Below are 13,620 nucleotides of genomic sequence, written 5' to 3' on the forward strand. Positions count from 1 at the left end.
CATATTTTTTTCCCAAGGATGTGCATAATATTCCAAACATTCCTGTCATTATTAGAACTGAGCTGGCCGAAGTCTGGCATGTCCACTTTGCTACTGAGAACCAGACAAAACTGGCACCTTGGCAGACCCACAGTTTTCAGAGTAACCTCAAAGAGTTCCTAATTTGTTCATGAATAGCTTGCCACTAACATCCACACATCCAGAATTCACAAAAAGTAAGAATGGTTCCAATTCTTATTTAACTCCTCATTAGCCTGGTCATATTGTCCTAGACTTTAATTCCCAGTTGTCTTTGTCTTCAGTAACTCTGTTCCTTCTTTTCTCTTTTTTTTAACTTCTATGCAATGGGCCATCTGGAACTGATCTGATATTCTGGATATTTCATTTGACTGAAAGTCGAGAACTGTTTATAGGCCTTGATATCCTGAAGACCCAACAGATTTTCTGCCTTCAAAAGGAGACAGAAGCAATAAATGTGGACTGTTGAACTTTTGTTTAAATAAAAGGAGGCTAGTTGGTTCCCCATCCAAGTTCTTACCCCTGGGACTCCTTCTGGGACTCCACGGAAGATAGAAAATGTGTGCCTCTAACTACTCTGGCTCCCATGACCGGGTTCAGGCAACTTTCACAAAATTGTACAAATTAAAGTTACTGTACAATTTTCCAATTCACTCCAGGTTAGGAAACCTGACCACAAGGTTCATAACACAGGAAGACCATGGAATCTCAGATCTCAAAGCACAGTTTAATACAATAAATGTTATATCTATTTTACTTATGTTGAAGGGCAGGATACATCAGATTTTAAAAAATCAGTAACAAAAGTAATAGCTAATCAACTGAAGTCCTATCAAATACACCTTAGATAACACTTTTAAAGCCTCATGAAAGCTAGTTATCTCTTGAAGCATAAACATATTTACAGAAACTGTTAAGTCAGAATAAAAATCCAATACAAAATTCTACCCATAAAGTAACTGATACTTTTTTCTATGGGATCACTGGGTATCTCTATGTAGTTTTATCTCACTAACTTCTGAAAAATCCAGAATACACACGTTTGGCTGCAAACATTATTAATCTAGAGCACACCTTCCTAAAATAATTATGGTGTTTTTCAGAATACAGATTAAACTCAATAGTTATTTCATCCTCATGAAAATTGGATTGCCTACATCCTAATATTAAGTCAGCCAAATCTCATGAAAGGTAATTCTGCTGCCCCAGCTGAAATCTCCTAATTAGATTAGGGTGCTAATAAGTCAGGGAAAGATCCTTGGCAACACAGACGTTTTATCATCTATGTGTAAAACTATCCTAGATTTTTCTGTCAATGGAATGATTTTGCAAAGACAGGATACAGAAGGCTCTATTATGACTGCAGCCTCTTTTTGGTAGCAATTAATCTTTACTGAAAAATAAAAAATAATTACTTTGTAGTAGCTTTTTTCCTTTTTAGGTTTTTCTTACGGAGGCCACCCATGGGTAGACTATAACAGCAGTACTCTATTAACCTAGGGTAGTCTAAACAAAATAATTTTCCATTAAAAAAAAAAACAACAAACTATTCTCTTAGAAGCTAAATCTGCTCTTTTCAAAAAAAAAAAAGAAGAATCAGATAGATAGAGAACATAAAAACAGTGACTCAACCATTATCACAGAAATGAACAATCATGCTGGTACTGGCCTCACAGTGCCTCGGGGGTGTTTCAGGACTCAGAAGGTTAGGCCACGTGGCAACATCACTCTAGGCCTCCTACATTAAAGCACTCTTTTCGTGTTCTGTTCTGTTCTGTGTATCAATACCTACCATGCAAATTCCTAGGTCTACAATAGAGTAACTGGTAAGTAAAGGCACAATGTCATACAAATCTCTAGGATTTAATCATGCTGAATAACTGAACTGTATACCCATTACACAGAAGCTCCCCATTTTCCCCTTATACTGGCAGAAGAAGGGGAAAACACAGATGGTGTCGTTTCCTACCCTAGCAGACGGTGGGCACTTCTCCCGGGCGCTCCGATCAGGGTTCTCTGATGAGCCTGTACGGCATCACGGTATTCCTCTGGGCTCTGCGTGTGCACTGTGCACGAACATGGGAAGGTCTTCCTATCTGGGGACCCCAGGGGACGGAAACTAAGTCCTATTCGTTATGTTACATACTCACGGCTTGGCAAACACACATTTACTAAATGTCAGGTCCACAACGGGATGGATTAATGAAGGAATGAGCTGACCAATGAGCAAGCCTCCGTCAGCCGTCCTTGATGCGCTATTCACCCACGGTCACAAGATGGCATCGCGGCCCTCCGAGTCTAGCCCACACCACAGACACGGCTTCCAGGGGCCAGGACTGCCTCGGGACTGGGCAAGTCCAACCACCTTCAAGAGTTGGCAAATACACAACTACCCCATCACATCTTCCTAGTGCCATTTTTGGAGTGGGATATAAAAATTTCTTTACTCAAAAAATATGAGACTGAAGGCACGATCTCAAATTTTTCTCCCTTTTGCACACACATCAGTGTGACGCTAGGATCAGTGGCAAAGATGCAGAGAGAAGAAGACCATTTTCTTAGTTCAGTCTGCGGGACTTTCTGACAAGGAAAGAGAGCTGGAGCCTTAGACAGCTATTCTGGAAAAAAACCCACTTCCTATGTTAGAAGTGGAGTCCGTCACGGTGACCTTAAGGTTTAGGAACTCTCAGATAACTTCTTGCTTGATACCATGGCTCTGCTCTCTGGACCAGGAAAGTGCCTAGCACGCAGGCTGTTAGAACCTGTCCTAAAGGGGCTATTTCAGAGGTCAGAAATGACTAAGACTTAGATACGAAACAAGCTTCCTTCATTTCAGGGGAAGCAGCCGAAAAAGAAGGACATGTGGGCAGAGTTAGAAAGTATCAGGAAGACATCTCTGGAGAGAGTTAGTGATCATTTCTAAACACAGCATTTCAGCAAGTCTTAAACGTGTCATCATTACAGAGAACGGAACTTAAAGGGATTTTACCTCCTAAGATTTCAGAACATTTTCTACAGAAAAATTAAAATAGCACTAATATTATGTATGACAAAATGTAATTTTAAACCTCACAATTAGAAGCGTTAGTTCTTGAACCACTCAGTTCACTTCAGTTGCTCAGTCGTGTCTGACTCTTTGCAACCCCGTGGACTGCAGCACACCAGGCCTCCCTGTCTATCACCAGCTCCTGGAGTCCACCCAAACCCATGTCCATCAAGTCAGTGGGGCCATCCAACCATCTCATCCTCTGTCGTCCCCTTATCCTCCTGCCCTCAATCTTTCCCAGAAACACCGTCTTTTCAAATGAGTCAGCTCTTCATATCAGGTGTCCAAAATACGGGAGTTTCAGCTTCAAGATCAGTCCTTCCAATGAACACCCAGAACTAATCTCCTTTAGGATGGACTGGTTGGATCTCCTTGCAGTCCAAGAGACTCTCCCCTTTGGCATACATTTTTTAAAATCATGTAGCAATGCATTTTCTTATACTTTTGTCAAAATTATTGAAAATAAGTGAGTTTTAATTGCTGAATACTATGTGCAAAGATCTACTGCACATGTTGATGTGAAAGAATCGTGGTTCCTGACTTCGAGGATGCTGGTCTATTCTAAGTACGCTGGGGAGAGAAGGAGGCTCTAAAGCGAGTACCAAGACAGCTATTTCTAGAGCCAGCTATACTCTCAGATGTGTGTGTGATGCTTTTCAGTAAAATTAAACCACATACCTACAGTCTCCTTCCAAACTGTTTCTGCCTCCCAGCACCCAAAGGGCAGGATGGCAGTGGGAAGTCACTGGAAACTCACTTCACGGCATCATCAATATTAGTAACATCACCACACTGGGGAAGCCCACGGGTTTAATTGATATATGGTCAAATCTATGTACTGTCATTAAAATCATTTGTTCGGAAGAGGCCTGGTCATAAAAACTTGACAGAAAACCTCACTGTATGAACTTAGATCACTTCAACCCTTAAACAAGTCAAGTTGATGCGCTTTTCATGAAATCAGAAAACAAAATACCTACTTCATTTCTAAAAGAGCTGTTTTTCTAAGTAACATTGGTTGTGATAAAAACAAACATATCATGGTCAAAATCATTTCCTTTCTGTGCGTGTGTGTGCGCACACATGGGGACTCCTGTTGTTTTAGTCACTCAGTCGTGTCCGACTCTTTTGCGACCCCATGGATTATATAGCCCAGCAGATTCCTCTGTCCTGGGATTTCCCAGGCAAGAATACTGGAGTGGGTTGCCACTTCCTTCACCAGGGGATCTTCCCGACCCAGGGATCAAACCTGCGTCTCTTGGTTGGCAGGCAGATTTTTTACCACCTGAGCCACCAGGGAAGCCACGTGCACATGGATGGTTCAGAGTAAAAACTTTCATCTGACGTCTCATGAGCTCTGCCTGCAGAAGATGACTGCCCCAAGTCCCAAGGAAGACCACAGAGCTGCTGTGTGAGGGTCTAATTCTCCGTCAGCCTCCAGGGAGTAGGACAGGGGCAATTCTGGAGGCCCAGCGGAATTCAGACTGTGAGATCACCGGCGGGTGTTTCTGATGCCAACAAGTGTTTCAGAATTACTCCCACACATGTCAACACTCCTTTTCACGGTGGCCCAAGGCTGAGGCTTTGACTTCACCACCAGGAACTCAGGGAGACCCTGCATTCGAGGCAAGCCCTCCACGGGTACCTGGTACCAGGTGTGCTACTGGGGTAAGCGTGTGTGGGAAAGCATGCTTTGGGGTGGAGGGGATGAACATGTGCCCCGACAGAGACAGCCCGGATTCTCAAAGACTCTGCAGACAAATTCTGACTCCTGGGACACGGGCTCTCTGACTGATACTACAAATTCTGCAGAACATTCCTAACCACACCTGTTAAGACTGGGTCAGCTTCTATCTGTGCATTTAATTATCTCAATGACCGTAGAACAAACTCAAGGAAATCTAAAGAACTTCATGTTTGCCAAGAATAGATTCTTGCTACCTTTGGAAAGAACCACTCTACCCTTCATAAAACCCCTTTTAATACTCATTGCTGATCTCCACGTCGGGTTTGAGAGGTCTCATTCATACACGTACACGAGTAAGCCCTCGAAGCTTGCTCAATCCACAGATGAGGCGGCGTCTCCCAGTTCTCAAGTCTGGGCCCACAGGAGCCGGCAGAGCCAACTTACCAGCAGTAGTCCAGCAGGTGTGGGGGGAGCACCGGGATGTAAATGTGCTGCCAGTACATCGGGTACAGCAGGGCCACCGAGCCGTGCAGACAGGCGGTTAACTAGAAAGCGTAAAAGGGAAACAACAGTGAGTGGCCACTGACCCTCCACACGGAGAGACACGCTCAAGTTATCAAAGGCAGACCATGCTCATACAGCCATGTATGATCTTGAATCGTATTATCTTGATCAATTCTGCTTGTGAAAAAAAAAAAAGTCTCATGTTTCAGAAGCCATCCTGAAAACTGGATAAGCAGCAAAGTAGCTTCTTGGGCATCTTACACGGACGGTTATAGCTTCCTGACATAGACTGTGTGGGGTCAAAACTAAGAACCTAAGTAAACCTGAAACATCAGGCCAGCGTCTTAGGAGGAACTGTGGGAAATTACGACGTGTGCTGCCCGTGCCGGGCTCGCTCGGATGAATGCGCCGGGATGCGGTCCGGGGGGGAGGCGAGGCTGGGGGCTCCGCAGGGATATCATTAGGGCAAATTGCCAAAGAATGAAACGTGAGCCAGGCGGGGGAGCCTGGAAGCTGCGGCAGCGCCGGGGGACCCAGCGTTCGACAGTTGGAGATGCCGCGACGTGTGAACCGCGGGTGATGGTATCAGGAGACGCTGCTCGCTGACACGGAGAATGTCACCATTGACCAGCGCGCTGCCCGAGCTCGACAGCCGTACCACAGGAAGCCAAGGACATCATAATTTCATATTTAAGCTGCTCCTTTCAGATTAACATCGTGCTTCCTAGCTTTATACCACAACAGCTGCAAATACACTGATGCTATTTTAAAGGTAATTGCCATTTTAATTGTTTTGTTTTGGCAAGCAGTTAATTAAATATTTTTTTAATGCTTAACAAAGGGATATTGCTTCCCCACCGCACCCTCACTGACCCTCATCAGAATTCTTTCCCTGTGACTTCGTTTACATTTTAAATTATATTTCTGTAAGTCTTGAGACCTATTTTTTTTAGCATTTAAAGAAATATTTAAATCAGCATTCTTCCTCATTTTAAAGTTTTACTATAGTCTGCATTTTCAAGACACTGAATGAAGAAAAGTTTTCATTTGACTTGAAAAATGGAATTTAAAAATAAAACCATCTGAAAATGCACCACAAAATTTCTATAAGCCATTATTTCTATTTTATCATACAAATAAATTAAAGTTCATATGGTAATCAAATTGAAGGGATAAATGTAAACAAAGCAATTCAATCTTAGTAGCAACATTTGTCTATATTTAAGTGCAAAATAGTTCCACTAAATTTTTTTAAAAGTCAGTTACAATAATCTAATCTGAACCAAAAACATAAAAATATTGATTAAAAGTACAGTCATCTTCATCATATGTATTATATTTTTTCTGGTTAAGATTTTGAATTAATTTTTATATAGCAAGAAATGTATTTGTTCCATTTGGAATGTTATCATCACAGGGTTTTAGTACTTTGCATTTACAAGTTTTAATAATTTAAAATATTCTATCTAAAATATTATTTTTAAATTTCTTAATTAGCCCACATAGTATACCACTAGGAGGCATTCAGATGCTTCTCTTTAACAATTTCAGACCACACTGACTTCTCTTATATATCTGAACCAGAGGGAAATGAAAATGGGGTTGATCTCAGTGGTGTCAATTCTTAGCTTGCTTGTGCTCCCTGGCTGTGAATGAGGCAACTTTAAAAGCTTCAGTGTCACCTGATGGGCTAAAAGCACTCACAGAGCTGTGAAAGGCACTTAATTTACTCGATTTCTACATCTGCAGAGAGACGGCTTTTTAAAACAGCTCATTGAAAACTGTTTTTAAAAGGATTCTTTTTCATTGTTGAGAAAATAATTAACTGTGTAACAGGAGGGAAAATGCATTCTCAAAACGAGGAATTATAACAACATTAAGCTAATTTACTGGGCACACCAGAGTCCAAAGCACAGTATTACATACTACAGACTTTCCCCCTATGCCCTTGATGGTCATCCCTAAGGGAAGTCATGAATTGCTCGCTAATAAGACACAGTATCATCTGATGAATCTGACTGGTTTCTTAGAGGATGATTTCTGCAACAAGAAGCAAAGTCAGAAACTTTCTGCGAAAGCCAACATTTGGTAAGAGGGTCACATCAGCTAATCGAGACCCTCCAGGAAACAAGGAAGCTCTGCAAGATTCGACAACCTCCCAGATGCAAGGGATCAGCCACAGGGAGGGGTGAAAACACTTCCCCCACCAATGCACAGGTTCTGGCCTGAGCAACCAGGATGAAGTACTTAAAGAAATGCAACAAAAGTGCCAGGTTTAGGTAGAACTTCGAGGAATTTGCTCTTGCAAACTGATTCTGTCAACGCGGAGACATTCAAGTGGAGATTTCCAAAGAAGGCAGAAATATATCACAAGATCGTCCATGTCCACCCAGCACCGTGTAACAACTATATGACTTAAGAAAGCAGAGAATATACTATCACAGCACATGCTTGTGGGTGAGGCAGTAAGTGAAAAAAAAAAAAAAAAACAAGAAAAAATAAATTTACTAGGAAATTAAGAAGTTATATTGTACAAGGTAATAACAATGTTGTACAAGGTAGTAACAGTGAACTACCTCACAGACAAGTCAGGGCACTGCCGCTGAGGCTGTGTAACTGGCACACCCACAACACAAACACACACACACACCCGCACACAGAAGCAGACCCGTTTCCTCATCTTTGAGAAATACATGCTATATGATCTGTGAACATGGTCTCAGAGAGATCTAACTTCTTTATTCTTAGATCAGATCAATTCTAACACTTTATATCTTTAGAAATGGTTAAGAATGGGTTTTTTCCATACAGATGATTAACAGAACACTTTACCTACACAATAATTCAGATAATCTCGGAAAGATTTAATGCACAGTAGGTAACTGTGAAATTGGAAATATCACAATAATTTAGTCACTTAATTCAACAAAGTTTTTGAGTACCTTCCATGTGCCATCATACATTTCTACTAAGCAACAGAAACAGACTTCATTTTCTTGGGATCCAAAATCAGTGTGATCAGTGACTGCAGCCATGAAATTAAAAGATTCTTGCTCCTTGGAAGAAAAGCTGTGACAAACCTAGACAGCATATTAAAAAGCAGAGACATTACTTTGCCAACAAAGGTCCGTCTAGTCAAAGCTATGGTTTTTCCAGTAGTCATGTATGGATGTGAGAGTTGGGGCCGTAAAGAAGGCTGAGCACTGAAGAATTGATGTCTTCAAACTGTGGTGCTGGAGAAGACTCTTTGAGAGTCCCTTGGACTGCAAGGAGATCCAACCAGTCCATCCTAAAGGAAATCAACCCTGAATATTCATTGGAAGGACTGATGCTTAAGCTCCAATACTCTGGCCACCTGATACCAAGAGCCGATTCACTGGAAAAGACCCTGATGCTGGGAAAGATTGAAGGTGGGAGGAGAAGCGGATGACAGAGACTGAGATGGTTGGATGGCATCACTGACTCAGTGGACATGAGGTTGAGCAAGCTCTGGGAGTTGACGGAGGACGGGGAGCCTGAGGTGCTGCAGTCCATGGGGCCGCAAAAAGGCAGACACAACTGAATGACTCAACAGCAACAACCAAGGGACAGGGATGCAGAACAAGCCCCTGTGTCCGTGACGCCGATGCATCAGAGCAGAGAACAAACAGTAAACCAGTAAAACATGTGTTTATGTCTGAGCTAGAGGTAAATTCTGTGTAGGAACCTAAAGCAGGGTAAGAGGGGAGAGAGTGACAGAGGGGCCACCCTACACAGGAGGTGGAGAACAGACTCTGACGTGGCCACAGGGCACCAAGACCCGCGTGAACACGGCAGCCAAGGAGGGTGCGCTCGGGGAGAGGGGCATCCAGGAGTCCTGGGGGTGGGGGTGGGCAGGCTCGGCACCTGCACCGAGTAGCGGGGCGCTCAGCTGACTGGATCAAACGGCGGAGCAGCAGGGGATAAGGTCAGAGAGGAAGCAGGTCGGAGCTGAGGAGACTCCCGGGACCTGGTGAAGACGCCAGGTTTCATTCTAGATGAGATCTGTCTGCACCTCTGAACACAGTGCTGACTGTCACAGCAAATCAGTTCCCTAGAACGTTTCCAGAACTTTGCAGACAGAGGAAAGCAAATGATGTGCTGTAGAGGTTTGCTTTGGAGAATGAAGGCCTGTAAAGAGATGCGATCCAATGGTGCAGAGTCTACAAAAACACCAAACCATACGGTCCACCTGAAACAAGCAAAATATTATAAATCAACTACAAGGCAATTTAAAAAAAAAAGAAATGAGATTGATAAATAAGCCAAGAAAGAAGGAGAATCTTCTTACTTTTTAGGTTTTACTCTAAGCGTAAAGGGAAAAGATAATCACATTACTTTGATTAGAATTACCTAAGATTCGAGGTAGCTGTAGGTTCATAATCGGGTTAGACCCCTTACAGCGCTCTTTAGACATTTGTCGGCTGTTTACCACCACAGTTCTTCATGAAACCAGGGAATGGGGAAGAAGATTCAGTGTTTGGGTCAGAAGATATCACTGACATCACATTCTTGAGACTGAAGGAATACACTGCTGTCTGTCACTGAGCAAAAATGAAATGTACCAAATACAGGAAATAAGCTATCAAATAAAGGTTGAAGGAAAAAAAATCCTATCATCTTTGTTAAATGGCATAGGAATATATAAATCCACATATAATTTCACTAAGCGTACTCAATATGCCAAACTGATATAGTCCCAACAAACTAACACACACACAAAAGAAACTCACAGGGATATTTATTTCCTATAGAGTACAACTGTGAAATAAGTATGTATGGAAGCCACGTGAAAGAGACAAGACCTGGGGCCTGTGAAATCAGAGAAATCCGACAACAAAGGCTGCTAACAGTGAACCAAGTCACAGTATAAAGGAAACCGGACCTTCCCTTTGTGGCCATGAGTCTAAGGGCTAGGCTGTCACTGACAACAGTGAGGAGTAAGTGTTTACATGACGCAAGCTGGCTCTGGGCCGGGCATATTCTCAGCACTTCATACATTCAGGGTTAATCCTACAACAACCTTATGAAATAGGTACTATTATCATTACGCCCGCTTTACAGACCAGGACTCTGCAGCCAAGTTACACCACTGGCCTGAGGCCACACAACTAGCACAGCTGGTAAAGGATCCGCCTGCAGTGCAGGAGGCCGCGGCTCGATTCCTGGGTCGGGAAGATCCGCTAGAGAAGGGATAGGCTACCCTCTCCAGTGTTCTTGGGCTTCCGCTGTGGCTCAGCTGGTAAAGAATCTGCCTGCAATGCAGGAGACTTGGCTTCAAACCTTGGGTTGGGAAGAGATCCCCTGGAGAAGGAAACAGCTACCCACTCCAGTGTCCTGGCCTGGACAATTAGATGGACTGTGTAGTCCATGGGGTCGCAAAGAGTCGGACAGGACTGAGCAACTATCACTTCAGACAACTACCAAGTGGCAAAGCCAGGGTACCAGTGACGGCAGGCTCCAGAATACAATAACCATTATTTTAACCTGGCTTTTGATATACAAAGATTCAAAATCCCCATCATTATAAGGCTTTGAATAATACATACTGGCTGAAAACATTTTATACTAATTATATAGCAGAGAAGGAGTCTTTGAACAGACAAACAAGAACAGCTGACCTTTAAATGAAAAATTCAACATCTATGATAGAGGTGCAATGTAAAAAACTTTCCCCAGGCATCAGAGTCTGCAGGAAACCAACAGAGCAGTCGCTCCAAAATGTCACAGAGGGAGCTGATGAAAATTCTACGAGTCGTCACCTCGATCTGCAAGCATACTTAGTTGGAAGCGAAACCCAAGTTCCTTCCCTGTGTGATATGAAATCTCACTTTGCTCTGAAAGTTAAACTAGATATTTATTAGAGGAAATCAGCCCCCTGATACAAATAGGCCATGTTTTAAGTGATTCGGTAAACATGCATTTTGAGGAGGGAAAAAAACACATTATCAGATTTCCAAGGAGACGACAGGAAGACGGTCCATTGAGTGTGATGACCGCAACAGAAAACAGCGCGATTCTAATTCACACACTTTACAAGTAAAGATCTCATCCTGACCTGTCGCTGCTCCTGTTACTTGGGGCTCTGTGTCTCTTAGCCAGAGGCTTTTTTTTTCCTCCTGTAAAAGTCCCTCTGCCTGCAACTAAACTTCTATAAGAATTATTGAGGGACATGTTTGTGTCCCCTAGGAATTTATTTATGCATAAAATGCAAGAAATATTGATTAGAGACTTCATTTGATTTTTAAGTGAATCAATATTTAACTCAGAAACCTAAGCGCTATAAACAGTTATGGGTGCACAGAATAAACTGCTGCAGCGATAAATTCCTCACGGAATGAAAAAAAGTTTAGTGGAAAGCATAAAGAGACCATCTGTTTAAATGCATTTAATTTACATTCACATTTAGAAGTTTAGGCCAAGAAAGGTAGCAGCTGGCGACCTGAAAACTGCAAGGTTATTCCAACTATGAGACATTCTTACTTCAGCAAAACTCTAACACTCCCCTTGACAGTTGAAACAGCAATCCTGTATCATGAAAGAGGACAGCGGTCGGTTGTACCCTTTGGTTTTCAATGCTTTTTTATAGTAAGACGTTATCTTACACGTCACTCTTGCCTCCTCCTTTAGGGTGGTGTGCCCTGCTGTTTCACTGCCAAACATTCATCCTGACCTCCCTGCACCCAAGTCCCTGGGAAAGCTCTGCTTGTCTCGCGGCTGGCCAGCCGAACAGCTCTCACGTTTCTCGCTGGCTTGCTTCTTTCATGTACTCATGCTTCCATTCATTTTACAGGTGGGCGAACTGAAACAAAGTTCAGCCAACTGCCCAAGACCACACAACTAGACGTGGGGACATAACACAGGTGTCAGAGGTGGCTACTGGTGCTGGGGACAGGATGATGAGCCAGAGGGACAGACCCCTGCCCTCAAGGAGCCTACACGCGAGGGAGCCTCAGCTCTGCGTCTCTGCAGCTGTCACACTGCACAGAAACACCAACGCCGGCCCACCCATTTCCTCCCCTACGCGACTTTCCCGCACCAAGTTTACCGCTCTCTCGCTCTCTCTGCTCTCTAGTTCACACTCTTCAAGTCAATTCAGCAGCAGTTTTGCTTTTCCTCGAGGAACCCATCTACTTTTCCACAAAATTCAGAAGCCTGACACTGTAACATAACTCAAACGTACCTGCCTTCTCTCCACACAAGGTTCCAGACCCTGGACTCTAGAGGACTGCAAGTGAGGATGTTCATGTGAATTATATACAAACTATACTTTAAAAATGAGGCAGTTATTTAAGAAGTAAACCGTACAGTTAAAGAATCCTGCAATTAGGAAGAAACCTGGAGATCACTCTTGTTCACCTGTTTCATCTGTTACGTAATAAATTTCAGGATAAAAGAAAAAATTGGCTTACCTGAAATCATCCAATGTTTTCAGTTGAGTAACCATGAACTGAAACATAAATCTCTAATTTTAGAAGATAATATTGGTATAGTCACACTACTATCATACTGAGGGACATGGTCCAAACCACCAAGAAATAAAACCTAATTGACTGAACCTGTTTTCTAAAACTATTAGGCATCTCTGAAAATCATAACCTACAAACATCTCTTAACCAGGAGCAAAACTGATGGTGAACCGCTAGCAATGGAAAGACAGACAACCACAGGTGCGAGGCAGCCCCAAAGGAGTTTCTGAATCTTCACAAGCGGAGCAAAATGACTCTAACCATTCATAAATGACGTATAATTAAATGAGAATGAAACACTACATATATATATAATATGCTATATTATTTACACTGTATACAATATTCACATACACACTTAAAGTACATATATGTGTATTTGGCATACACCTCAAACACTTTTAAATGTATGAAGTGGAGTGAAGTCGCTTAGTCATGTCCGACTCTTTGCAACCCCAAGGACTGTAGCCTATCCGGCTCCTCCGTCCATGGGATTCTCCAGGCAAGAGTACTGGAGTGAGTTGCCATTTCCTTCTCCAGGGATCTTCCCCACCCAGGAATCGAACGCGGGTCTCCCACATTGCAGGCAGATGCTTTTACCATCTGACCCAGCAGGGAAGCACCTATATATACACACGGGCTTCTCTGGCGGCTCAGACAGTAAAGAATCTGCCTGCCATGCAGGAGACCAGGGTTAAATCGCTGGAAGATCTTCAGGAAGATCCCCCAAGGAAGCAAATGGCAACCCACTCCAGTATTCTCGTCTGGAGAATTCTATGGACAGAAGAGCCTGGCGGGCTACAGTCTACGGCGATGCAAAGAGTCAGACACAACTGAGCAACTTAGCACCAATACGTAAACATGCACATAAGCATCCA

At 43.0% G+C, this 13,620-nt stretch overlaps 1 protein-coding gene across 1 annotated transcript in view; it reads right to left on the bottom strand.

Moving 5' to 3' along the window:
- DENND1B (DENN domain containing 1B) overlaps nt 1–13,620 on the bottom strand; it is a 214,897-nt gene that overhangs the window by 50,540 nt on the left and 150,737 nt on the right. Inside the window, exon 11 of the mRNA XM_068985972.1 lies at nt 5,196–5,296. Within this exon, the coding sequence (XP_068842073.1) occupies nt 5,196–5,296 (101 nt within the window). The remainder of the gene's footprint in view (nt 1–5,195; nt 5,297–13,620) is intronic.

This window comes from Capricornis sumatraensis, chromosome 14 (genome assembly GCF_032405125.1).
Source record: "Capricornis sumatraensis isolate serow.1 chromosome 14, serow.2, whole genome shotgun sequence".
Classification (NCBI taxonomy): Eukaryota; Metazoa; Chordata; class Mammalia; order Artiodactyla; family Bovidae; genus Capricornis; species Capricornis sumatraensis.